Source organism: Haplochromis burtoni, unplaced genomic scaffold (assembly GCF_018398535.1).
Source record: "Haplochromis burtoni strain Fernald_Lab_line unplaced genomic scaffold, NCSU_Asbu1 Contig_140, whole genome shotgun sequence".
Taxonomy (NCBI): Eukaryota; Metazoa; Chordata; class Actinopteri; order Cichliformes; family Cichlidae; genus Haplochromis; species Haplochromis burtoni.
In genome coordinates, this window is record NW_024582501.1 from 292,969 (window position 1) to 319,413 (window position 26,445).

General features: G+C 39.3%; 2 protein-coding genes across 5 annotated transcripts; one reads left to right on the plus strand and one right to left on the minus strand.

Annotated features, from left to right (window-relative positions):
- The first annotated feature begins 32 nt into the window (after window positions 1-32).
- On the plus strand, window positions 33-19,194 carry LOC102289117 (dynamin-2). Of its 4 annotated transcripts, none has more exons than XM_042224527.1 (20): window positions 33-465; window positions 2,979-3,052; window positions 3,318-3,467; window positions 3,560-3,763; window positions 3,968-4,066; window positions 5,886-6,046; window positions 6,154-6,296; window positions 6,387-6,522; window positions 6,718-6,785; window positions 7,095-7,233; window positions 9,075-9,161; window positions 9,251-9,321; window positions 11,835-11,889; window positions 13,663-13,773; window positions 13,988-14,097; window positions 14,197-14,308; window positions 15,120-15,287; window positions 15,608-15,834; window positions 16,513-16,728; window positions 18,217-19,194. In XM_042224527.1, exons 1-20 carry the CDS (start codon window positions 305-307, stop codon window positions 18,254-18,256), a joined length of 2,532 nt encoding a protein of 843 aa, XP_042080461.1. In that variant the 5' UTR covers window positions 33-304; the 3' UTR covers window positions 18,257-19,194. The 4 variants fall into 4 exon arrangements, with proteins under 4 accessions (XP_042080461.1, XP_005931419.1, XP_005931420.1 ...); XM_005931357.2 differs by lacking the exon at window positions 18,217-19,194 and adding an exon at window positions 16,957-17,759; XM_005931358.3 differs by lacking the exons at window positions 7,095-7,233; window positions 18,217-19,194 and adding exons at window positions 8,128-8,266; window positions 16,957-17,759.
- tmed1b (transmembrane p24 trafficking protein 1b) lies at window positions 18,765-24,711 on the minus strand. Its single transcript, XM_005931356.2, has 5 exons — window positions 24,415-24,711; window positions 23,005-23,102; window positions 22,720-22,909; window positions 19,918-20,085; window positions 18,765-19,812 (listed from the first exon to the last, which is right to left on the minus strand). The coding sequence occupies exons 1-5, from the start codon at window positions 24,610-24,612 to the stop codon at window positions 19,762-19,764; spliced, it is 705 nt and encodes a 234-aa protein (XP_005931418.1). The 5' UTR covers window positions 24,613-24,711; the 3' UTR covers window positions 18,765-19,761.
- Between the last annotated feature and the right edge of the window lie 1,734 nt (window positions 24,712-26,445).

Genomic DNA, 26,445 nt, shown 5'->3' on the forward strand with positions numbered 1-26,445 from the left:
CGGAGCTACAATCTCCGGCGGAGGCTGGGTGTCGCCTGACCGGATGATGACAGAAGTTTTCAGTCTAATGTGGCGACTTTTATCATGCGATCACACATTTAAGACTCTTGCGAGTTTACTAAAGGCTGGTGGGACTTCTGACTCTTAGCTCTCTCGTGTCGTACTGAAATAAACTCCCCGAGCCTGTGACAGACTGCACTGCCATTTGGGAACTTTTGGTTTGCTGGACAAGAGACCCCCTTGGCTCCTGTTTGACCGTGGAGGAGAGCAGAATAAAGCCCACTGAGCTGACCGAGCTGCAGCTATGGGAAACCGGGGAATGGAAGACTTGATTCCCCTCATCAACAAGCTCCAAGACGCCTTCAGCTCTATCGGCCAGACCTGCAACTTGGACCTGCCTCAGATAGCGGTCGTCGGCGGTCAGAGTGCAGGGAAGAGCTCCGTGTTGGAGAATTTCGTTGGGAGGTTGTACCATTAATATGTAGAATTGGCTAAAACTGACACTGTGAAGCTTAACTTTCATTTTTTGGCAGGAGTCTGTTCCTTTAATAAAAACAACACAGAGCTTTTGCGTAAAAGTCGCCAGCTAAACACTTGGTTACGCGTCTTTGTGTCGGAGCCTCCCAGTTTTCCAACAGATTATTTCCATTATGGAGCTGTGCTATTCACGATCGATAATTACGCATTTTACGCAAGAACACAGCTGTTTGTTTAGTGACTGGCAGAACTCGTACAAAACGAGTGTTAAAGTAAAGTGCAATAAAAAAAATAAAAGCTTTCGTCTTAGCGTCCATGTTCTTGAACTATACAGTCAAGAATGTGACTTTCTCATTAGATCTGTGTCCACTGTTCTTTCCAGTCATTGCTTCCTATTAGGCCCATTCTGTCAAACATTTACAAAGGCTGTTTTCCTTGAGACTGCTCATTCTGAAAAGAAAGATAGCTTCATAGTCCTCAAATTACACAGGTCAGGTAAATGTTTTACTTTCAAGGGTGAGGTATGTAAAGGTTGTTAGCAGTTATGATGAAGTCATCGTGGATTGATCATTTATTATGAGACAGTTACACCCATCGTATATATATGAAAATGCCTTGACTCTGCCCTCTCAGCATGCTAAGCACTGTTGAATTTCTTTGTGAGGCTGATGAATGAGCTAGAAGGAATTCCAGTAAGCAGTGTATGATTCTTCTTGATGATAAATAGCAGTAAAGCAGCTGTTACATTATTGCCATATGTTTGAGGCACTCTGCTCACTTTATTACGTTGTGTAAAATAATCAGTATTTTACATTAAAAACACATTGACATAGCTTGAAACAAAATCCGGAAGGGGAATGTGACATGGCCGTAATGCAGTTATAGGGGCCTAATCCACAGTTTGAGTTTAGTAACAAAGTAACGGGACCACTTTAATCGACTACATGTCCAAATGATTTCATTTGTTGTTCAAGAGATCGGGAATGTGGATTAGGCTGCCATGTCTCCTTTTTCCCCGTTTCCTTTTGTCTCCAAGTCCCAAGCAGTGGCCGAGGGAGACAGTAGAGGCATTGATGTGTTTGTGCTGGGGTCATCAGTGATGTCACCAGCTGCACTGTCATGTGTATATGACACACTGGGTACCACCAGATACCCACAGAAGAGTACAGAGCTGTTTTCATGTTTGTTAGTTGCTCCACTGACATTCAGAGATGAAGCACTGCGTTTTGAGATTGGGGTGTTTACTTGTTTTACGAAGGTGGAAGTTAGTTTTTGTCAGACACATCCGGCTAACAGTTTCGATTATTGATGTAGGTTTTTTTTTTTCTATTTTATTGTTTTATTTTATTGTTTATAAAATGTTGACAAGTTTCCCTTATTTTAGTTCTCCACTAAATGGGAAAAAAATGTTCCTTTTACATTTTGCTATAATGTAAAATTACCCCCCAAAATTAAATTTTTGTTTGTTTAAAAAAAAAAGAAGAAAAGATTATCATAATGCAAAATGTTCATGATTAATTTTGTGTTGGTGGACTAAATCATCAGTTGTTGTTTTTTTAAATTGTACTTGGTTTAGAGGACAAAAAAACAGTTAGCAGTGTCTTTTGCAATTCCAGTTTAGATGACCCGCTGCTTCAACCGATTCATGTTGTGGTTTCATAAGTGACAGGAAGAGAGAGAAAAAAACAGGATGGGATCACAGTTGTGCAATTTCCTCCCTGCGCTGTCAGCAATGACTACAAGCAGAGGCTGTATACATGTGTATAGCTTCAAATCATTATATGTTAGTGCGTAGGGCTTATTTATCCTTACAATAAAACTTGGACCTTGCTGCTGGCTGGGCATGCAAACAGAAAAACAGATAAGGACATATTTTCATGGCCCAGAGAGATGTGTAGTCAGTGACCTGGAAATGATCACGATTCTATCGGACAGGAGTTTCCATTGTGATGAATGTGTATGTAATGAGAAGGGCAAACAGTGGGAGACATCTATTTGTCTTTGCACTATTTATATTGAACAGGGATGCAAGTCAATCTTGGGTTTGCATTAATAATGCAAAAACTCAGATGGAGGCCTGCATTTCCAGTTAATGGTATATGAAAGCTGTTTTACACCATGAACTCTTATTTTGGTAGGGGATGCTAAATATGTAGGATTTTGATATAGTTTAAAAATGAAATTGATGTTTTTTGTTGTTGTATTTACTTATAAGTCAAGCCCTTTTTGTAAAGCACCTTTTATTTGCCGGTTTTAAGATCACTTCATAGATGCCGTACAAGCTGATAATAAGACAGAAAAATGTTACAAACCAAATAAAAAAGTAGATTTAGTGCTATGTAAAATATATTACTAAACACAAGGAATTATAAAGTATAATAGAATAAGAAATGCAAAAAACATAAGTGCTGTAAACGCTGTATGAAACTTAAAAAAAAAAGAAAAGCCTGTCCATTAAACATTACTTGTTGTGTTAAACTTTACCTGCTTCTCTCCTTCAGGGACTTTTTGCCCAGAGGATCTGGCATCGTCACCCGTCGCCCTCTCATCCTCCAGCTGGTTAACAGTAAAGCAGGCAAGTTGTTTCTCAGTTGTTAGGAAGTAGTTCTTGAAAATCTGGTCTTTCTTGAAGAAAGCTGGAGAAATGTACCACACAGGATTGTTTTGCGTTTTCAATCCTGCACTCTAAATCCATATCAATACAGGTTTAATAATTGCATCATTTATGCCACTAATTGAGCTTCACTCACTACATTTTACAGCTGTGTTACTTTGTGCCGTTTCTTTCCAGTCCATTCGGTTTTCTCCTTGCCGTCTAAAACTTGTTTATCTCCATGTAGAGTATGCAGAGTTCTTGCACTGTAAAGGAAGGAAGTTTGTGGACTTTGATGAGGTCCGCCAGGAGATCGAAGCGGAAACAGACCGTCTCACTGGATCCAACAAAGGCATCTCCCCTATCCCCATCAACCTCCGTGTCTACTCCCCTAATGGTACCACACACACTTTTACAAACTCAGCCTTCTTAGTGCCAGTGCTCAACATCCGTCTGATCACTTTCACCGTTCCCTCTTTTCTCTGTCAGTGCTGAACCTGACCCTGATTGACCTACCGGGGATGACTAAAGTGCCTGTCGGTGACCAACCCCAGGACATTGAGCATCAGATCAGAGACATGTTGCTACAGTTCATCACTAAGGAGAGTTGTCTGATCCTGGCTGTTACCCCTGCAAACACAGACCTGGCCAACTCAGATGCCCTCAAGATAGCAAAGGAGGTGGACCCTCAGGGTAAGCCAATGTTTAGAATATGTGGACCTACACACATCTACATATTTCTTTTTGTAACTTTTTCGGTATAATTTTTGCAGCAACTTCAGGGATTGTACAGCAACTGCAAATTATTTGTTATTCAACAGTTATTAATGCTGATGACAATAAGTTTTTATTTGAAATCATTCTGAATGCTAAAACATAATTACGACTTTTCTTCAGGGCTGCGGACCATTGGTGTGATCACAAAGTTGGACTTGATGGACGAGGGGACAGATGCACGAGACATCCTGGAAAACAAACTTCTGCCGCTCCGCAGAGGTACGGACACAAAACCAAAGCATTAAAACTCCCACGCCATACCCACAGCAGTATCACCTGTTGTTTTGTGGACAACAGGTTTTGCTATATTGTTGTTTTCTTTAAACCTCGCATGACTATATTGGGACAACAGCCAGAGATATTTTAAGATATGTCTCTCAAATAATCCCAAATTAATTGATGAATTGAATGAGGCGGAAAAAGAACTACCAGGAGGGAAAGAATTAGGCAAAATTAGCAAACATGGAGCAAAAAATCTGTGATAAACTTGAACCTAGGTTGCTGCAGTGGCCTTTGGAATATGGATTAGCCTGTGCATAAGATGAACGGTAGCAGCATGCAAGTCAGCCACATGTTTAAGCTTTTTTTAAATGTTATTTTATCTTATTTTATTTGTCAGATTTGACTGATGATTCCATACACAGTTTTTAAGCTGCATTAACCAATGAAATAGAAGTTAATATTAATAATGATACAAAATAATTGCCCGATTAAGTGTGCATTTAAAGATGGCTGATTACTTTCCTTTGTAAAAGGATGTTGTTTTACACAGTTTTGTGTTGCCAACTAACAGCCACAGTTAGCATCATTTTAGTTAGCATCCTATTTAATACTTAATTACTGGAATAACTGAACATCAGCTCTTTAGAGTGCATTCGGGTAAAATGCTAGACAACACGACACCTACCTATTACTCAGACAGCCACAAACATAATAAAGCATAATGTGGTTGCCATAAAAACAGGGGGATTAACTGTAAAGACCAAATCTATTTTGTTCCTGACTCCACCCTCCTGAGACCCAAGGACAAAAGAATCTTCCCACTGAACTTTTTTGTGATTTCCTGCCTCTTTGGAGCTAAAAGAGGCCATCCAAACACATGAGATATCAATGGAAAGTCCAGGATGTCCTCTATTTAGTACATCAGGACTTAGTAGCTCAAATGAGTCAAAAAAGCAAATGTCCATTACAGAGGTCATAAATGAATAGCCTGGTTGTCAGGAGGATAAATAAGAATTTGAACATTTTAATACAGGGGTAAAAAGAGCTACTGCATAGCCTCTAGTGGGGATTGGTGGAATTGCAGCTCATGTTTCAAAGAGGCTCTTTTGACTTAAGGTTTGCTTCAATTTTTGCCTGTTATTTCAGATTCTGACACTTTATTGTCATTATCATTTCCACAGCAACAAAATGAAATGCATCCAGTAGAAGAATAGAGCAATAAAAAGAAAGCAAATTCATAATAACTAAGGAAAAACAACATAATAAAACACAGTCACGTGTTCTTGTTTTTTCACATATTACACATTGCCTTCCCACTGCTTTCGAAAACAGCAGTCAAAGGGCATTTATTCAGCATTAGGTGGGATAATTACTTTAGGAAAGAAACTGTTCTTTAATCGGTTTGTCCTTGATTTAATAGCTCTGAATTTCCTCCCCAAGGGCAAGAGCTCAAACAGAGGTTTACTGGGTGTGTGTTGAGTCTTTCAGAGTATTTTTTTGAGTTTTCTTTTTTAAATTGATGTAAAACAAACACTGTTTTAATCAGAGTTTAAGAAATTAACTTTGTAGGAACTGCATGTAGCTTTTTGTATAATATTTAGTTTTGTAATTTTTTAACATATTTGGCCTAGCAACCAAAAGAACCTTTTAGTCACATGTGCTGTTGTTTTAGTAAAGTGTGGGGGGATGTTCCACTTTGTGAATTCTGTCTGGTCTTTAGTAAATCCATTAAATTTCTTGTGTGACTACAAATCAAAAAATGATGTGGTTCTGGTCTTCTAAACTCCCTGGGTGCCTTGTTTGTACTTTTCTTTAGGTTATATTGGTGTGGTGAACCGCAGTCAAAAGGACATTGATGGGAAGAAAGACATCCGTGCCGCTTTAGCCGCTGAAAGGAAGTTCTTCCTGTCTCATCCTGCATACAGGCACATTGCAGAACGCATGGGTACACCACACCTCCAGAAGTCCCTCAATCAAGTGAGACACACACCTGATTATACAAACACATATATCAGGCAACGACAGTCACTTATAGCACAGAAGTGTTCATAAAAACGTACAATTTTTTTGTAACTTCTTTACAGCAACTCACCAACCACATCCGCGACACGTTGCCAGGGTTACGCAGTAAACTCCAAAGCCAGCTGCTATCACTGGAGAAGGAGGTGGAGGAATACAAAAACTTCCGTCCTGACGACCCGGCACGCAAGACAAAGGCGTTACTTCAGTCAGTACCCACTTCCACAGACCCAGATCCACAGATGCATGAAAACTCTACAGGATATTACATTTAATATTCATTTTGTAAAACCTGCAGGATGGTGCAGCAGTTTGGTGTGGACTTTGAGAAGTGTATAGAGGGGTCTGGAGATCAAGTGGATACTTCCAACTTGTCTGGTGGAGCGAAGATTAACCGTATCTTTCATGAGCGGTTTCCCTTTGAACTAGTGAAGGTGACAAGTGTTATCATCCCTTTTCTCAAAAACAATTATTTTTCTTTGTTTTTTTGAGTTCTTTTAGGTCATATATTTTTTATTTGCACCTGAATTACCCGAAGAACACAAGCGCCTCTTAGACTGTTGCTACTGTTGTTTGGCTGCAAGTATCACCGATGATACACATAATGAATCAAATCCACTGTGTCTTAGATGGAGTTTGATGAGAAGGAGCTGAGGAAAGAGATCAGCTATGCCATCAAGAACATCCATGGAGTCAGGCAAGTTGAGCCAGGCTGTGAAAAAACCCACACATTTGTCTGCTCACCTGTCTTGCCTCTTTTCTGTCCGTGCTTTATGTGTCCCTCTTTTGTGTGCTGGCTATAATGTGCTTTTTTTTCTGTAACCATTTCCTGTAATCTCTCGGCTGCTTGTCAGCCTTATGTCTATTTTCTTTCCTCTGCTCTTCCTCGTTTGTTTTTCTCCACTCTCCGTTCATGCCTTCCCTGTGTGTATGTACCTGTTTCACACTGTTCCCATGTGTCTCCTACTCCATGTCTCCATGTTTGTCTTGTCTGTATGTCCTTCAGGACAGGCCTGTTCACCCCAGACTTGGCGTTTGAGGCCATAGTGAAAAAGCAGATCATTAAGCTGAAAGAGCCCTGTCTGAAATGCATCGACCTGGTCATCCAGGAGCTCATCAACACAGTCAGACAGTGCACCAATAAGGTATCACTGCATGGTCGCCTGCCCGACTGCTACTCATGCATAGCTTGTACTGCCAGATGTAATTTTTCACCCAACAGTAGCCATTTTTGTGTGCATCTGGACATTTTTTTCTTGGATTGCACAACTGAAACAGGAATTTAAAGAACTATTTTATAATCCTGCTTTGAGGTTTTCTGATATGAAGAAAACAATATAAAGCTACGTGTTCTGGCTGTACTGCAGTGCATTGGAGTGGTGTTTCTGAGGAGCTGTGTAGTAAGAGATAGACGGGCTGTGACACATTCCTGTACAGGTTCTTTGCAAAAAACAAGCTGCAGGCCTGGTTTGAAGAAATAGCTCGAGACAGCGTCTGCAGCCACAGCTGCTTCCTGAGATTATACTTAATCAAAGCCCTGCTTTGAACTAAATTTCAGCATGCTATTGTTTCTGTTCAATCGCGAAACTCCAACATATAGCTGACACTGGGGGGAACTCTTTTTGGGCAAGTTGAAATTGTGTTATGAAGGTGGGACTAACCAAAGTTGTTAGGCTTTATTGTGATTGCCTGTACACAGTTTGATGTCGTGTTTCTACAGCGACAAAGAAGATATAAGCCGACCAGCTAACTTGCACATGTACAGGAAGCCGAAACCTCCATCAACCTGCAGCTTGTTTCTGTTCTGAACATGAAGTAGAACTAACTAACCACCTGTTTTTCCCTTTTGTCATATTCCTCAACCTTCATCTTTACATTCCCTCTTTAAATGCTTTGTTTTCCCAAACTATTCCATCCAACATGGGCTTTTGTTTTTTTTTTTATCACCATTCCCTTTTTTCTCCCACCATGGCACATACAACACTTCCTCCTCTTTCTCCTGATATTAAACCTCCAACTCCCACGATGCATCACTACAGGACAGGCCTGTTCACCCCAGACTTGGCGTTTGAAGCTATAGTGAAAAAGCAGATCATTAAGCTGAAAGATCCCTGTCTGAAATGTGTTGACCTGGTCGTCGTCGAGCTTGTCACCCTGATCAGGAAGTGCACTGAAAAGGTAAACATGAATAGCAGAGAGGCATGTTGAGGTTATGGAGAGAGAGCTAAAGGACAGAAGAGTGAAGGAGAAAAAACAGACAGGCTAAGACTAAATAGTGATAAAGAGCAGATAAATTCAATAAACTAACTCGTCCTGTCAGTGTCCCGCTGCTTGAAGGCTTTGCTGAACATCCATCCTGCTGCTCCCCTGGACCCCCAATGACAAATCCAAGAGCCCCTTCCCACTCTGATCCTGAAATCCACTCAGCCCATCATCACTGGGATTAGTGATTTAACACTACCTCACCAATATCAAATCCATTCCCCTCTCACAAGACATGTGGCTGCTTAAAATGGCACAGCTGTGGCTGGTGTTGTGTATATTTCAAGTGGTGTACCTTTTCTACACTATTCACATCCACAATGAGACACTCACAATGCTCTTCCAGACTGTTTTTTCTCTCTTTCCTATCTTTTAACCTCACTGATTTCCTGGTTTCTCTATGAGCTTGAGATTATAGTGCAGTGGAAGGGGTTAATTAACCCGGTGCTGTTTTATAATATGGTTACATTTTCATAGATAAGAAAAAATCTCAAGCTGATAGAGGACTTGTTAACGCATGCCTCCTAAGGTGTTGTGTGTTAGCTGTCTGACCTCAAACATGTGTTCATGGTGTAACTTAACTGTCACTGGTTGAGTGTAGCTGCTGACAAGGAGACACAGATTGTTTTACAGTGTTGAGCCTGCATGCAGTAACAGTGTATCCGTGTGTAATCTGCATCAGTCTGCAGCAGTGCATGTGTCTCTGTATGTGTGCTTTCTACAGCTGACCTCGTACCCCCGACTGAGAGAGGAGACCGAGCGGATTGTCACCACTTATATCAGAGAGAGAGACAGCAAAACCAAAGACCAGGTGCGTGCTAGAGATGGAGCTTGCCTGAACAATTATAAAGCTTGCCTTGTTTGTGTACACAACACATCATGTTTTGCCCTCTTTGGCAGGTGCTGCTGTTGATTGACATTGAGCTGTCCTACATAAACACTAACCATGAGGACTTTATTGGATTTGCCAAGTAAGACCAACTTAAAATATCGATTATTCAGTTTAATTAGGATAAGTAAATGTGGGGGTTCATATTCACTTTTTAATTATATACATGATAGTAAAATCTTTCCATTTCCATGATAAATCGTAGTGGCTAAAACATTATCTGCCTTTTTCCACCACTAGTTGCTGCCAGAAAACATCTAAGTCTTAAATCATTTAGCAAGAAAGTGGCTGTCATGTGACCTCCTGTGTGCTCCAAACACAAACCCATAACTGAAAACTCATCTGAAGCAGACTCATATGCCGTATGAGAGAAAGGGCATCTGCGTAAACAGCTTTATTCTCTTTAAGATCAATTCAGTGTGTAGAGTTTATCAATCAAATGTTGAGCTTTATCGTGTGGAACTTTCAAACTGTTCTGTAGTATCAGGAAAAAGTAAGCCTAAATTTGAAATGATACATACACAGGCTAAGATTCTTTCTCAACACAAAAAGCATTCACTTAAATTTATTGGGATTATTTTACCTTTACAATTAAAATACAACCTAAGGGCGGCACCGATTACCTCACACCTGTCAGTGGAATTACCCTAGAGCAGTTTCTTGTAACTTGTCAGTTAACGTGTCAGAATTTGTAGAAGTGAGAATTTGCAGTTGTTTTTCTTTTTGTTTTTCTTTTTGTGCTGTTTTAGTGATAGATATTTTGTCACACTGTTGTAAACCATATGTTTAATCATCAATTTCAGTATTAACAATGAACAAACATAATCATTAGCCATGACTGTAGGTGATTAGTCACTGGGCACTGTATTAGGTACACCTAGTACCTAGGGTGGAGCTCCTTTTGCCTTGGGAGCTCCACCTTATGCCTTTTTTCATAGCAGAGAATCAACAAAGCACTGGAAAATATATTTTTCAAAGATTTTGGTCCATATTGAAGTGATAGCACCACAGTTGGATTTGTCAGTTGCACGTCCATCTATTCACCACCTCCCCAAAGGTCCTCCACTGGATTCAGATATAGTAAATGTGGAGGCCTTTTAAGAACATTCAACTCATTTTCATTTTCAAGAAACCAGCTCGAGATAATCTGAGCTTTGTGACATGACACTCTATCCTGTTGAACAGCCAACAGAAAGCAGGTACATTGTAATCATAAAATCATAAAAAGGTACTCAGGGAGCCTCTGTATGCTCACTGTGTATGCTCACTTGGTATTAAGGGGCCTAAAGTGTGCCAAGAAAATCTGTCTCACACCATTACACCATCACCAGCCTAAATGTTTGACACATGGTAGGATGAATCCCTCCTTTTAAGTTGTTTATGCAAAATAAAAGGAGGGATTCATCCTACTCATCCTGGTCCAGTGAGAGTCCGATTTCCACTGCTGCATTTGCATCAGAATTTTGCATACACAACTTTCTGATGCAAATGCAGCAGTGGAAATCGGACTCTCACTGGACCAGGCAACATTTCTCCAGTCTTTTATTGTCCTTTGGTGTAGCCTCAGTTTCCTGTTCTTCTGCCTGTTGTGTGCTCAGTGATGCTCTTCTTCATAGCTTGGTTGTGATGAGTGGTTATTTTTATCAGCTTTAAGCAGTCTGGCTATTCTACTCTGACCTCTGACATCTACAAGTCATTTTCTCACAGAGAACTGTCGTCAGCTGCATATTATCTTTTTTCAGGACCATCTGTTGTAAACCTTAGAGATGGTTGTGTAGATCAGCACTTTCTGAAACACTCAGATAAGCTCGCCTCACACATGTAATAGTGCCACATTCAAAGCCACTTAAACCACCTTGTTCTCAATTTTGATGCTCAGTTTGAACTTTAGCAGGTCAGCTCGAACATGCCTAAATGCACTGACTGTCTGCAAAGTGACTGACTGATTAAATATTTGCATTAATGGGCAGTTGAACGGCTAATAAAGTGGGCATTTTGTGTAAATATATTTTGGTTTGGTTAGCGTTTAATCTTTCTGCCTTTTAGTTTAAAATGAAATTCTACTAAACCCAAATGCATTTAAAGGCTACTCAACAGTTCATCCTGCTCTGCCTTAACCTCCTAGGACCTGGCGTCCACATATGTGGACATCACATTTTGGGTTATTTAGACCAAAATACTCAATTTTGCTCTACAAGGGCCTGATATCCACTTACGAGGACATTATACTGCTACTGTTCTAAATCAAAATTTTAAACTAATATCCTCATATGTGGCTCTTATTTGTCATAAAAACAAAAATAAGGTAAAAAAAAAATCTGGTAATTCTTTGTTTTTACATTCATCCGGCCCCAATCAGCCCAAATATCAAAGAGAAATTAAAAATGCATGCCGTGGAAGAGTTCGGGTCTTAGGAGGTTAAAGATAAAAAAAAATATATCAAAAGCAAACTGATCAAAAGGAAACTGATGTCTGAGATTCTTTTATGTTGCATGAAAGATTCCAAGAGTAGTGACAGTTATTGACTTTCTCCGTCATCTGTTCCCCGTTTGAAAAAAGTTCTGTATCTGATGTTATGAAATCTGCCTCCTACAGCGCCCAGCAAAGGACTGCTGCTAATGCCACCAAGAAGCGAGCCATGCCCAATCAGGTGATCAAAGATACAGTCTACACCTCATCTAAAGTGCACATGCCTCTGTGATGTCATCATAGACCCTGCTTCCATCTGCTGTTATTCTGTTTTCATTTCTTGATGTTGTCTCAGCCTATCTCTCCTGCCATTACTACCTTGTTTCGTCACATGTTCATACTCTTGTCTGTGGCCCTCTAGTACTCTCCCTTAATTTCCCTTTCCTCTGCCTCTTCTTGTGGTTCTCCTTTAAATAGCCCAGGGAGAGATTCTTGTAAGTATGAAGCCCCCACGTCTCCATTTGTCACTTCCTTCTTCACTGGGTGCAGAGTGAATGGTCATTCGGACCATGCCGAGAAGCAAGATTTGTACTCCGTGATGAGAGGAATTGGGAAGTGAGAGTTACACTAACAAGGATGTGTTATGAGAACTGGAGTAGCTGTCATTAAAAAAAAGCAAACAAACAAAAAAACTTACAGCTTCCTTTTTTAAAATTCACTGTAATGTTCTGTATACACAAGGCAAGTTGATGTGTGGGAATTTGGGACAATTTTTATTAAACTTACGATAAGTTCACAGTCACATGTACTAAAAAAAAAATTCTGGAAAAACTTTGTTGTTTGGAGTAAATTGCAGCAAACCAGTAAAGACAACCCGATACCTAAAGAAAGTAGAAAAACTGTCTGTAAACTTGCAGTTTCAGCAGGATTTACAGGCGTTAGAAGCCCAACAGTGCATCATTTGTCAGGAGAAGCTGATTACTGATATGGTGCCAAATTAGCTAAAGAGGCGCTTGGAAATCAATCATGACATCTTAGAAATCTTAGAAAGATTGAAACCAGAAGAAAATGCCAACGGAGTGAGATTGTAGGTTTCCTGCTAGGTCCAGGGTCCACTAATGTGCCTCAAATGTACCTAAGCTCTCTCCGTGTGTGTCAGGCACAAAGAAATTGAAAACCACTGGCCAAATCATAAAGGATGCCCGTGTGGATGTGTTTTAACAGAATAGACTGATACAAACTGCTGCCATAGCATAAACAGCTGTGGCTTTGTTATTTTGTAGCTCACAGCTCAGATGCTCAGTTCTTTTGCTGTGTCAGTGACCATTCCACAGAAACAAACAAGAAATTTGTAGCTCCACTCCAGCACATTTGATTAATGAAATTTAGCCATCAGTAATCCCTTCCAAGCTGAACTACAGGCTCTTTTAAAAATCACATTTTAATTGCAGTATTAAGACTTTAAGTAATTAACAGTGACACATATCTGCAATTATGACTAATTATACTGGGAAATTCGTGCACTAGTGGTCTATAAAAGTTACATTTTGAACCAATTTGTCACAGCTATCCACTGTAACAAATTGTCTGCAAGGCTGACGCACCAACTGTGCAATCCATCTATGGTTACGCCAACCAGATTTCAAGTATTGCATACGTCTGCTCATTATCCCTGTGTGTTCATTTGTCTTCCTGTTCATCAGTCTGGCAGTAAAAAGGATGCAAAGAAGGTGACTTTCCATTTGAACCTATTATCACTTGTTTGTACTCTTTGTGGTGCATTTATTGATGCTGTACGGACTGATCTGATTGCTTAGTGATCTCCTTTTTTTTTATTAAGAACATTGTTACACCAGCATGGCTGCTATGTTGCTGTTTTTAATGTTGCTGTGGCATTTTTTGGGGCATTTATTCGGTATATGTTTAGGTTTCATTTGTTTTTACCATTCTGGTCGCTTGCTGTTGATCACCTGTCTGTACAGCTTAATCAACTGTTGGACTTAACTGTGTACAGGTCATCCGCAGAGGTTGGCTCACCATCAACATCAGCATTATGAAAGGGGGATCCAAGGAATACTGGTTTGTCCTGACTGCCGAGTCTCTGTCCTGGTACAAAGACGAAGAGGTAAGGCTGCTTTCAAAGACAAAAGGTTAAGTAATAATTTACTGGAGTAAAGCGGAAGTTACAGCATGCCAACAATGGCAAAATCTTACGTGTGCGTTTAAAGAAATGTCTTAAAGTTATTCCGAGCAGTGAATGAGTTTGTTTTGAAATAACTTTATGCATTTCAGTCTGTCTACTTTTAAACTTGTCAATACATAACTGTTTCTTTTATCAGGAAAAGGAAAAGAAGTATATGCTGCCTCTTGACAACCTGAAGCTGAGAGATTTGGAAAAGAGCTTCATGTCCAGCAAGCACGTCTTTGCCATCTTCAATACTGAACAGAGGTGTGGATGCTTTAATCGTCTATAATCATTACAGTGATGCTGGGATTGGTTTTTTTAGATATGATCTTTGGTCAAAGTTTGTGCATGTCTGTTTTACAGGAATGTGTACAAAGACCTGCGTCAGATTGAACTGGCATGTGACACTCAGGAGGATGTTGACAGCTGGAAGGCTTCCTTCCTGAGAGCTGGTGTTTACCCAGAAAAGGACCAGGTATTTCATTGTTACACTTACAATCTAGAAAACTGGGGAACCGTTTATTCTAGTGCTTTCAGAGGTGAGTATTACAAAGCATTATGTTCAGAGTACACTGAAGGAAACTGCAATAACAATCACAACAGTGCATTGCAAACTGTTGCACTGTCACAGGAACAACATGCAAATATCTTTATCTTTGACAAATTGCTGCTAAATCCATTTTACACAGCTTCAACTATAGAAGACAGATTTTAAAAATGGCTATAAAAATGGAATATTTGAGCAGCAAAATCAGTTTTGCTTTGATCTGCCCAAAAGTCATTTACATGTCTCCTTAATTGGACTATGGGGAAGTGTCAGACCTACATCTTTTAATCTTTTACGTATAAGTATAAAGTTTCACACCTTTAATGTGCAGCTGTCACATTAGAAGTGAAAAGCAGCAGCGTTAAAATTAATATAATGTTATAAATTCATGATAATTAACCACCATCTGCAAGGACTTCACTTATTCCTAGCACTATTGTGCCTTTTTCACCAAGTCTCATTTCATGTGAGCACACACAGAGGCTGAAGAAGAAACTCTCGATTCACAAAGGAATTGTATTATCGTTTATCTCTGACGCAGGTTTTATTCATATATTTATTTAAAGCTAGCTCACAAAAGAAAGCCTGGCTGTGTTGAAATACCTTTGCATCGTACCCTTCTGCTGGTACAGTCCAGAATTGGTGTTTCTAAATGTGTTAACTTTTTATCTAAAGACACCTGCTATTCATGGTCATTTTTGCTTCGTCTGTCTCTGTCCATCTGTCTGGTGTCCTGCAGACTGAGAATGAAGATGCGATTAATTCTAGCGACACCGTGTCCATGGACCCGCAGCTGGAGCGACAGGTGGAGACTATCCGCAACCTTGTGGACTCATACATCAGCATTGTCAACAAGTCCATCAGAGATCTCATGCCCAAGACCATCATGCATCTCATGATCAACAACGTATGTCTACTGCTTTACTGCTGTGACTCAACATTAGTCGGAGACTTTACTCAAAGCAGGCAGGAAGCAGACAGCTGCTGAGTGTAGTGGTACAGATAAAAGAGTCGTACATTTCCCCTCAGGAGTTGGCAAAGACTAAAACAGTGTTAAAAAGGGGGGCTGGGAATAATTATATAATAATTTAAACATTGCACTTTATCTAAAAAGCAACTTTATAGAGTCCTGCTCAAAATTATTTATAGCATTTCAAATGTGGAATGTGGAAATCTTATTAGAATTAGTTTTCTAAACTGCTGCCCTTTTCCCACTCGCACTTCCAGGCCAAGGACTTCATCCACTCAGAGCTGCTTGCCTACCTGTACTCTGCAGGGGACCAGGGCAGCTTGATGGAGGAGTCAGCGGAGCAGGCTCAGAGGAGAGATGAGATGCTGAGGATGTACCACGCTCTGAAAGAGGCTCTGGTCCTCATCGGAGACATCAGCACCACCACGATTTCTACTCCAGTCCCGCCACCTGTCGACGATACCTGGATTGCCAAAGAGCCAAGGTACAACATAATTTTGGACAAATTCACACAACACTTACATAAAATATTACATTAAAACTTAAATACAAGATAAAACAAAGCTGCTGAGACTATGGAAATAATACAGGGAAATAAAAAAACATATTAATAATATTATATTAATAATAATTAAAACCCTTTTCACACTTGTATTAACAAAGAACTCATGTGATTTGGGAAGTACCCACAACATCTGTGTTTTGGGCAACACAAAGACAAGTTCACTCTAAATTTACTGACATCTGTGGTCACCAGGTAGAGACCCAGTGTTACTATTAATAGACATGTAGTCACTGTTGATTTGTTTCAATGTTTCCAAACCACTGAATATCCCAAAGTAATGTTAGTTCTCTGCAAAACAGACAAACTAGGCTTGACTCATTTTATTACTCCAGATGTCCAGCAGAGGTCAGCTAAAGACTGTTTTTTCCACCAATGCAAAAGAGCATTTTCAGTTATACCAGCATCCAACTATGTTCATGTTTTTTGCAGTAATGAAACAGATTGAAGTATAAAAGTCACATAATATGAGTTCTGTCGGCTGGAACATCAAAAAAGACAGTATCATTTACCCTATTTAAATATATGCTATGCTAAAATTAAATATATGACATTTGTTTTTGACATGATATTAAATATCTTTCCGTATCTTTCTTTCAGTCCTCCAGCATCCCGTCCTGGCACCGCATCAGGGGCCCCTCCCAGCCGACCCCCGGGGGTGAGGGGGGCCACTCCAGGTCCTCCATCTGCTGTCAACCCATCACCAGCATTTGGACCTCCCGTGCCTTCCCGGCCTCCAGGCGATCCCAACTCTGTTCCTCTAGTCCCATCAAGGCCGGCCCGTGTGCCTCCAGCGCTGCCACCGGGCGTTCCTAGGTAAAACTACACAGACACACACATACAGAGCTTGAAGCTTTTTTTGTGTGGCTTTGGTATTGGGGAAAGTTGCACTGAAACATTTGGTGAAGGGCTGCACTATGTGTTACTCAGGCTTTTGTTGGTGGTTTGGGAAAAACTGATGCATGACCTTCTGATAATATTTTTCCTTGCATGTTTCCTCCCCTTCCCTTCCCCCAATACCTCTTCTCCTCTCTTTTCCTGCAGCAGAAGACCACCGGCTGCTCCCAACCGACCTACTATCATACGTCCTTCAGAGCCCTCGCTTCTTGATTAGAAACCTTTTTTTTTATCTGGTCTTAAAGACTTTGTTTACACTTATATATTTCTTTTAAGCAGAAATAGTCACTAATTTTTTTCCTGTAACTTTAGACTACTGTTAAGTAGTAATCTGATGCTGTTTCAGTCTGTGCATTTCAGAAGCATATTGTATGTAATTGTGAGATTTTTTTTAACAAGTACATAATGACATTTCCTGCATTTAGTATTATGAAAAGGGATAAATTTGATGACTTTAATGGCTCAAAAGTGTGGAACCAGCAAGTCAGGCTGAATTTTTCATTGTGCATTTAAATTGAAATGTGTCTTACAACAATACAATTTATAACTTTTTGTATTATGTGTACTTGCTAATATTTTGTCCGCAATTTTACACACTATTCGCCTCAATAAGTAAAACCGCACTTTTCTCTCAATTTTTCTCAGCTTCAAACAGGCTTATACAAATTAGAGTGACCAGTATTTTATATGCTTGATAATTTTGACTAATTAAGTTTTTATGGGTAAGGTTTTACCATTTCTGTTTTAAAGACCAAGTAAACAAGAGACAGAAGAGGGAAAAACCCCACTGCTGCTGGAGCAGTGGGGTTTTTTCTGGTTTAACAACAATAAATATACAGTAGTTGAGGTAAGAGTGAACTTACCCAGTCAAACACCCAGTCTGACAATTACCTCCCACAACTGTTCATCCTCATTAGTGCCTACAGTAAAGAAAGAAATTATAATTACTTTAAAAAAAATCTAAGCCATAATGGAAAAAAAATGTAAGGAAGACGTTCTTCTTCTTCATGAAGTGATGGAGTGAATAAATGAATAGAAAAAGACAAGTGTTTGGTGGCTGCAGCTTCTTCTTTACTTTTCTCAAGTTTTTTTTTTTTTTGCACAAAGAGTGAAACATGCAGAACATGCCTCTTGTGACAGCCTTTACACAGAATTGAGGTTAAGAACTCTTGATTTGTAAGATTAGGAGACCAAGAGAAAAATTTCACTTTCTGTATGCGGCATGATAAGATCTTCTGCAAAGCATGATGAAAGCTAGTTGCTTTTGGTGTTTTGCCGTTCATGTAGCTGGGAAGGAATTACTAAAGGTATGCAATCCTGTTCTTCCTCACCTTTTCTTCTGTCCGCTGTGTTTTACTAATACCGTTACCCAAAATCTTTTCTTCTTCTCGTGATCTTTTAATACAGGCGGCCACCGCAAGTCCCTGCTCGTCCCAACCATTGGTGAGGGAAACTCAGACTCTACAGCAGGAGGAAGATTGTCCTACGTATAATTGTTAAGCTAGACACTTAAATAACAAGTGCATGCAGAAATAATGGTTATACATTACAAGAGAAGTCGTGGCTGGACAAAAGTTGACACTCTGTATGCGTTGGTTTCTAGAATGAGAAATGCTGGCATCCTCTGTACATTCAAGTAGACTATTAAGTTTACTTAGTATTTCTATTATTTAATTTACTGTGTAGCAATCATGAAAAAATTATTTGTTTTGTTCTTTATCAGAAATGTTTATCAAACCTGAGGAAATAAAAGTAAATTGAAGGCAAAGCTTTGTGATAACATTTAGCTTAACTGTCCTACTAGGTGTGTTTACCTTGGCATGCTGATCTACTGCATGTTATTCATTCAAGACTGATGTGGAATTCATCATGTGACTTATTTATAAAGACAATTCTTTAATCAGTTCTGTTTGCAGCTGCTTTTTATCCCGAAAAAAAATCCTCACATCAAAGTATTTCTGTGTAAAAATGCATTTATTCTGATCAGTGACTCCCATGAAAACTTGATTTTTAAGTATCTCACACACAATGCATCTGGTAAAAAATAAAAAGCTGAGTAGAATCAAAATTACATTCTTTTCACACACAAACATCAGAAGAAAAAAAAAAAGGCTGATCTGATTCCCCAGAAGCCAAAATGTCAGAAACCAAACATGCATGTAACAATCCTGATATATACATGAACTTACATTCACATACATCCTGCATGTATACAAGTCTAAAATAGAAATGACACGTGTTTTTCATCATTAATCACTAAAAATAATCCCTCATTCTTGTTCTGCATTTTTATTTGTAAGTATGTCAGCTGTCCTTTAATGGCACATAACAATAAATCAGTAACCTCTCAAAGAAAGAAAAAAAAACATCCCTAAGGCTAAAACCGAGGAAACACTTGGAGTGATGACAATTAAAATCGCTGTTACGATGGCAGGATCTGTTGAGGACAAATAAGCCAGCAACACTATTGCACAATGTTATCCCCTGTAAACCAGCAGTCAAAGAAGTTACACAGATCAATTGTTAAGTGTTGTCACACTATTGACCTTCAAAGGTAATGACACCTTTGGTGAAAATTTCCCAAAACCTTTACACAGTTTCAGAAGTATGGGACAGTACAACAGGACAACATTTCCTCGATGGCTTGTGGTAAGATCTGACGTTAAAGGCACTAAATGACAGAAATGACTAACTAACCTAAACTTCCTAAACCCTTTACTCATCTGGTTACCCTTAAGGGTGTAACAATGTTACTTATTGCTCACAAAGAAATGTGGAACAAGGTCTCAGAAATTAAATACAACTCCAGCAGAATTTATTGTGACTGTTTGTGTCCATGTGGATTATAAGAGCAATAATACATAATAGTAATAATTTGAATGGGTAACCAAATGCCTTGTTCTCAGCTGATTTTCTTCCCGATCTGTCATGTATTACTTCAAAACAACCCCTCTATGTGCGGACCCTCCGCTTATCATCAAACAGTTTGCGGACTGTGTAGACCTGTGAACAAAGATGGCGGGATATCAGGTTTGAAAAGTGTCTGCCTAAAGTACAAAACAAATCATTTTTCCTTATTGAGGTTGTGAAGCTGAGATGTTTATTTACCTGTGTAAGAGCTACGCACAACATCACCACCACGCTGGCACACGACCAGAACGAGACTCTCCACAGGTTATCTTCCAAAAGGTTTCGGTCCCGTGCCTCGAAAGCGCGCAGCACCGTCTGCATCTGTCGGCTGCGCTCCAAGCGTTTGTAAAGAGATTCCATGGATTCCTGAGGGGAATGAAGCCCGGCATGAAAACATGGATAGCAACAGGGAGCAAAGATTTAAGGGATTTGAAAAAGAAACGAGAGGGGAAAAAATGACAGGCTATGCTTGGTCTCAAAAGTACCGAGCTTTCAATTGTGTAGTTGGTAAAGTGGAAGAAATAGAAGTTGCAAATGGCTTAATGACTTTTCTAAACTTCCATTTTGGTGTCAAAACAGAACTTAGAGATGCGTTTTCTGTGCCGTTTCAGTTCATGTCAAATGTAAGTTTGTCAGCTAGAAAACCCATAATACGTCATGCAGCAATCGTGTGGTTTAGTTTAACTAGTTTGACTTGCCAAGTAGGCAATGATTTTCCAGCAGGTGCATCAGTATTTAAGTCTTCAAAACTGGCAAATACTCCCTAAAGATTGAAGCAGATGTTATTTGACATTTTCTATATCGTCAGCAAAATCCCACAAAAACAAAACAAACCAAGAGTGTATTAGTTTGTCTTTTAAAACTTTCCCACTTCCCCTGCCTGTCTGTGTCTCACAGCTCAAGCATAATTTGTTCGAACTGAATATCAAAGAATAACAGGTAAAAGACATATGATTTCCTTTTCTAAAAACACTATCCAAGTAGAGGCTAGTAGCAGAAGCATACTAGTATGTGTAGTAAGTGTTGGTCGAAAGCAGCTGGACATCTTTCAGGTTTTTGAAAAATCACCTTTCAACTAAAAGGCCTTTTCAGTTTCATAAGCTGTACTTGCATATATGGGACTCTCCATCATCTCTAGTGGGGTTAAATAAAATAGTTTGAAATGTGTTCAAAACCCAAACGAAATTCAGTTCCCTTTTCTTCAAATACTTTAATGATCTGATCGCTTCACAGATGAGTGTCAGAGTATACGCTGCTTCAGACACATGGTTAAGTTGTGGCTAATTTCTAAGTCTGTATAACCACCATGGAAAGTTGCGTCGTAAGTCAACTGTAAATCAACTGTAAATGACCGCATGATCACATGTTAGAAAGGCTTTATTAAGATGTGATCAAGTCATTCATCTCTCAGTGTCGTATCTTCCCGTCCTCTTCTCACCCACTGTTTCTCTGTATGATGGTTGCTTTTTATTTTCTCCTCCCTTAATATCCGGTGAGGTAAAATAACGTAAATAAATAACCATTTGTCATAGTGTGCATTTCCCTTGCATATATAATTTTGGAGCCTGTGAAATATTTATTTAATTTGTACTATTTTGAGTTTCCTACAACATGCTTAGTGTGACGCAGATGTCACACACTAAAAGCAAAGTGTAGTATTTCTAATGAAATGATTTTTTTCCTAAACAGTGTAATGTAATTTTAAAAGAGGACGCCAGTCAAAGAACACTAAAACCAAGTGGCAAACACCAGGGCTAAGTAACGAAGCCAAGGCAAAATAGTGCCAAAAATAGTCAAATTCCTCTTTAAGCCACTTGAAGCTCCAAAAGCGAGTCAACACAAACTCGCATGTTAAAATGTCCAAGTTTACACCATTAAAAAAGCATGTTTACAGTGACTTTGGTCTCTATGAACAGTTTGCCCCATTTGTCACAACTAAACTAACGTGGATTTTTTTTTTTTTTTTAAATATTCTTTCATGAGTGTGTCCATGTGAACTAAGAGGCACGCCGACACAGGCTAATCTGTAGCTCCTGTGCTTCGCTTGGTCCGCTACGCTGTGTTTGTGCTTTTTTCGCCATTTTTGGAGAATTTTTAATAGACTGTATGGCAAATGCTATGTCTGCCTGTGAGACCATCCAAGGAGTTGGTTCTCCAGTTTTTATGAGTGAATTTCAAGTATTTCACTTGGCTTGTAATTAGCTATGATTGGTAGGCATATGTGTGTCGGTGTGCCACACGCGTACTCCGTATTAACACAGTTGCTAACCAAGCTTGCTGGTGGTAGCCTATAACAGAGCACTAACAATCTCCTGCCCAAATATGGTGAATTTAAGCCTCAAAAACAAACAGACAGCATTTGCAGGGGTCCAAAATGCTTTGAAGCTTTAAACCCAGACACTGCGATGGATGACATCACAGTGTCTACATTACCCACAAACTGGGACTAAATTACTAATTTTACTAATAACTTATTAAAGTAAAGGGAAGAGGATACAAACAGCAGTTAAGGTAAAAAAGCAATTAAATAACAGTAAATTACTATAAAAATTACAGTATTTATGTGAACGAATCAAAAACCGTATCCTTTTGAGTCAATGAAAAGCCGCTTTCCAGCATGCATGAGTTTACGCCGTGAATCGGTAAACACACTGTAAATATTTTGATGACAGTTTTGAGCATTCACTGTGTGTTTTATGATTCACTTGAGTTTATTTTTTTAATGATGACTCATTTTCAAGTGGACTGAGTGAGGATGTCCAAACTTCCTCGCTTGGGAACTATTTTTATAACAACAAACGACACACTCTGAAGAAAGTTTCTGTAAAACCAGACGAGGTGTGTGGAACTGATGACAAAAAAAGCTGCGGCGTTTTTAAATTCCTAGTGGTGACGTTAATTACGCAATAAGGTATCAATGACAGTAAAAGGATTTTTATCAATGGAACAAATGATGCAACTTGCCCTTTTTCTGTTTGAATTCAAAAAGCTAAAACTCACCCTGATGTCTTCCAGTTTGTATTCAAGAAGGCTTCCCTCAGGCTCCTCTAAGCCCGCCCACTCATCATCTCCTCCCACATCTCCTCCTTGGCCCTCAATAATGATCTCAAAGAACACCATCTTTTCTGAGAAGCGACTGAAGCTGTTGTCAAAACAGATTTCATAGTCTCCCTCCTCTGTGGGCTCCACCCTGAAAGAACAGAGAGTGCAAATATCAAATATAAACTAAGTTGTAATAACCCACAGGGTATATATGAAGAATGATCACAGATTCAGGCCACTTACACGTGGACTCCATCAGAGCGTCGTGACTCATATATGAGCCGGATGCCCTGAGGGGAGACTACTGTGAAGTCTACATCCATACCAGCACCTGCTATTACCTGGAAAAATAGACATTCACATAAGCACATTGTGCACCTTCAAATTCAAATGTCAAACATTTTGCAGTAAAAGAAAAGTCTCTAGCCAAACTAATACTAACACTTTCAAGAGGGACTCTCCCACTAAACAAACAACAGGTTGACTTGTATTACTTCCTGTCTTAAAGCCTGTTTAAACTGATACTTGCAAGGTGCTGCCTTGTTTGGACAGTCATAAAGGTAATATAATGCCTTCCTCCATGAATCAGCAACAAGTTAGATCAGTGACTAAATCATCTAATTAGAACAATATAATTTCACAACATTGGGTCCCACATTGTTTTTTGTATATTGCGCAATTTGTAATTTTTCTGCAGCATACAACTTTTAATACCATGCCCAACAGTTACTTTTCTACTTCTGTGTTCAGCTGATTTTCCAACTGGTCTCTGTTGTTATATTATTTTTACATTATTGTTGAGATACTGTTTAATATTTCTGCCGTTTAATGAGATTGGTGATGTTGCTGATTCTTTGCTGTCTGATTTTACACAGCAAACAATGAATCCTAAGAAAATAGAGCTGCTCATTTAGAGCAAAGACTACTGCATATTCATAATTATTTTGGTCATGATTCTTAAACACTTTTACTCACAAACTTTTTTTTTTTTTTAAAAAGGAAAACTTCACTGTTTCTTCTTTCTTTCCTTTTGCATCACACAGAATCACAATGAATCAGTATGAAGAGACTGTCTGAACTGAGATCTGAGTCACTGTCAGTTTTACACACTTCTTACTGGCATAGACATTTCCCATGGGGGTTGTTAGACCATGGTTTTACTAGTTCTAGTATTAGTCCTAGTACCAGCTGGGTCAAGAACTACAGTGAGTTGGCATCACGGGTTTATCTCGAACAGTAGGATCTGAAACCATCAGACACGTGACTGATTAAAATCTTTATGTTATTTCCGGTACGCTATTTTGTTATCATTGATCTGTACAGGGAAAGCATCTGACTTTCGGGAAGCACCTTATTTATAAAACAGTGGCAGATAAATTAGATTTGATTTGACGTGTTGGTTTGGTTTGACTTGCTTACCGTTTCAGGAAAATGTGGAACAAAAGATGCATTGGTAATAACTTCAGATTCTTCAATGTGACGTTAATGGTGGCTTATTAAAATACCTGCACAATGCATGCATGCATGCCAGCTAACGTTAGCTGAAAGGAGTGACGCAAGGCATCTACAACATGTTCCGCTATCGCTGCTATTATGAAATAAGCTGTGTAGACATTGAGTGGTTATTTCTTCGGACCCCCCATACACAGTTACCTGATATTCGACCTCCATCGTACCGTTCTTTACTGCGTTTTGAAAGAAACACTCGGATCTTCCTGCTGGCAACAGAAACGTAAACTCGCTGTCTTGGCTCTGACCGAAACAGCTCACAGACCCTGCATACCACACAAAGACTGCTGCAAACACAAGCAGCCGTCCTCTGCTTCTAGATTTCCTCCAAAGTGCATCCATGGCGAAAATATTATTGGAAAAACACAGGGCTATCTAAGTTGAGCCATCTCCTTAGCATCCCCTCTTCCGCAGCAGAACTTTACGATGCCGGGATTGGGTGGAGGCCCGCAATAGATGGTACTGCTACGGGCCAATCAGAGAAAGAAGAGTAGCAGTCTTCCTCCAATCAGTGAGGGCTGAGGTCTTCGCTGAGTCAGCTTGTACATGCTCTACTCACAGGACTCCGGATGCAGTGACAAATGCGACCTAGTCAGTAGGCGCGCTCCCGGAGATGGGGGAGAACAACGCAGTATGGGAGTCTATGTTAAATCCAGATAAATGAACTCTAAAAATTGCCATAAAAAACACTGTGTATGATTTTAGGGCTCATGCAGTCGGCACCAGAGCATGTGAAGTGGGACAACCAAACAACCAACTTTGACAGGGAGACATTTAGCTCAGCTCAGTTGAGTAGACTTTTGTACTGACACATGCTACCATACAAAACAAAAGTTATAAGCCTATATCTACAGTAAAATAAATATATAAATAAAGTGCTGCAAGGGACAACCTTTAATCCTCATGATAGCCCATATACTGACCCACTTTTACATGCTGTACAACCAATGTATGAATAAGCCGAATATATACATCCTGTATGGGTAATCACAACCATACTGTGCTTATGGAGAAATATTATTTAAGGTACAAAAATATCCCTCATATAGTATACTGTGCAAAAGAAGAGAAATATTTTCTCAAGGTGCCGACATAGATTAATGAAGTTGGAGTCGCCGACTGTGAGTGTAGAACATCCTCAACACATTTTCGTTTGTTTTGTAATTTCTGAGTGAGATCATGTTTCATAGCTGGACTCAGAAGCTGGTGAATGTATCCAAAGAGACAACTGAAAGATACTTTTCAAAGTCTGTCTTGCAAAGGTCAATGCAGTCCAGAGTTAATGTCCTCTTCATCATGCTAGTTTCCACGGTTGTTGTGAATGCACTAAGCTATTATTAATCGAATAATAAAGATGATCTTGGGTATTTCCACAATGAGGTGTCAGTGATGAAGTTTTCACTACCAAACTGTGTGACTTAGTTTTACTCATAGATGTAAAAGTGTTCTCAGTAGAATTCAGCCGAGCGGGCACAATGGTGTTTGTTTTTGACAGGCCTAGACTCCACGGGTCTGTACATAACATCAACACTGTACACACACCCAGGGAGCTAAATCAGGATCAGTGTAACTTCCTTCTTACTGGAAAGACATCACCCCCGGTTTTCCAAACCACACTGAGCTAAGATGGTAAAGCGCCTGATCTTTGCTGACGTAACTCCCAGTGTTTCTCATAAAAAGTGAGATATTAACACTGAGAAATATTGCTGAAATTGCATTTATTTTTCTTAAGAACTCTCAAGCTGTTCACCGCCTGTTTTGGATGGTTTATTAAATGCAAACACTTTCACATGTACTTTTACGATCACACAAAAAAGGAGGGATTTTTGCTTTTGTGGGTTTTTTTTTAAATAGGTTAAATAGGTTTACTTATTTGGGCCACTGAACATTTATTTGGGCTATGTGTGGTCCCTAAATTAACAAGACTTTGACAGTAGTAGTTCTAATGCCTAAATAAGATGACAAATGTTTTATCAAAATATACTTACAATGGATAAAGTAAAAGTACTCATTATACAGAATGGTCCTTTTCAGAGTTTCATGCAATATATTACTGGGCCATGGTTACTGATTAACTAACATCTATCTATCTATCTATCTATCTATCTATCTATCTATCTATCTATCTATCTATCTATCTATCTATCTATCTATCTATCTATCTATCTATCTATC

What these genes read in the sequence shown, in the direction of transcription:
- LOC102289117 (XM_005931357.2), top strand. Translation starts at nt 305, where the DNA reads ATGGGAAACCGGGGAATGGAAGACTTGATTCCCCTCATCAACAAGCTC. An exon ending in AAGACAAAGGCGTTACTTCA is followed by an intron (nt 6,297 to 6,386) that starts GTCAGTACCCAC and finishes TAAAACCTGCAG; the next exon opens with GATGGTGCAGCAGTTTGGTG. An exon ending in GACTTTATTGGATTTGCCAA is followed by an intron (nt 9,322 to 11,834) that starts GTAAGACCAACT and finishes TGCCTCCTACAG; the next exon opens with CGCCCAGCAAAGGACTGCTG.
- tmed1b (XM_005931356.2), bottom strand. Translation starts at nt 24,612, where the DNA reads ATGGATGCACTTTGGAGGAAATCTAGAAGCAGAGGACGGCTGCTTGTG. An exon ending in CGATGGAGGTCGAATATCAG is followed by an intron (nt 23,103 to 24,414) that starts GTAACTGTGTAT and finishes CTATTTTTCCAG; the next exon opens with GTAATAGCAGGTGCTGGTAT. An exon ending in ACAAACTGGAAGACATCAGG is followed by an intron (nt 20,086 to 22,719) that starts GTGAGTTTTAGC and finishes CATTCCCCTCAG; the next exon opens with GAATCCATGGAATCTCTTTA.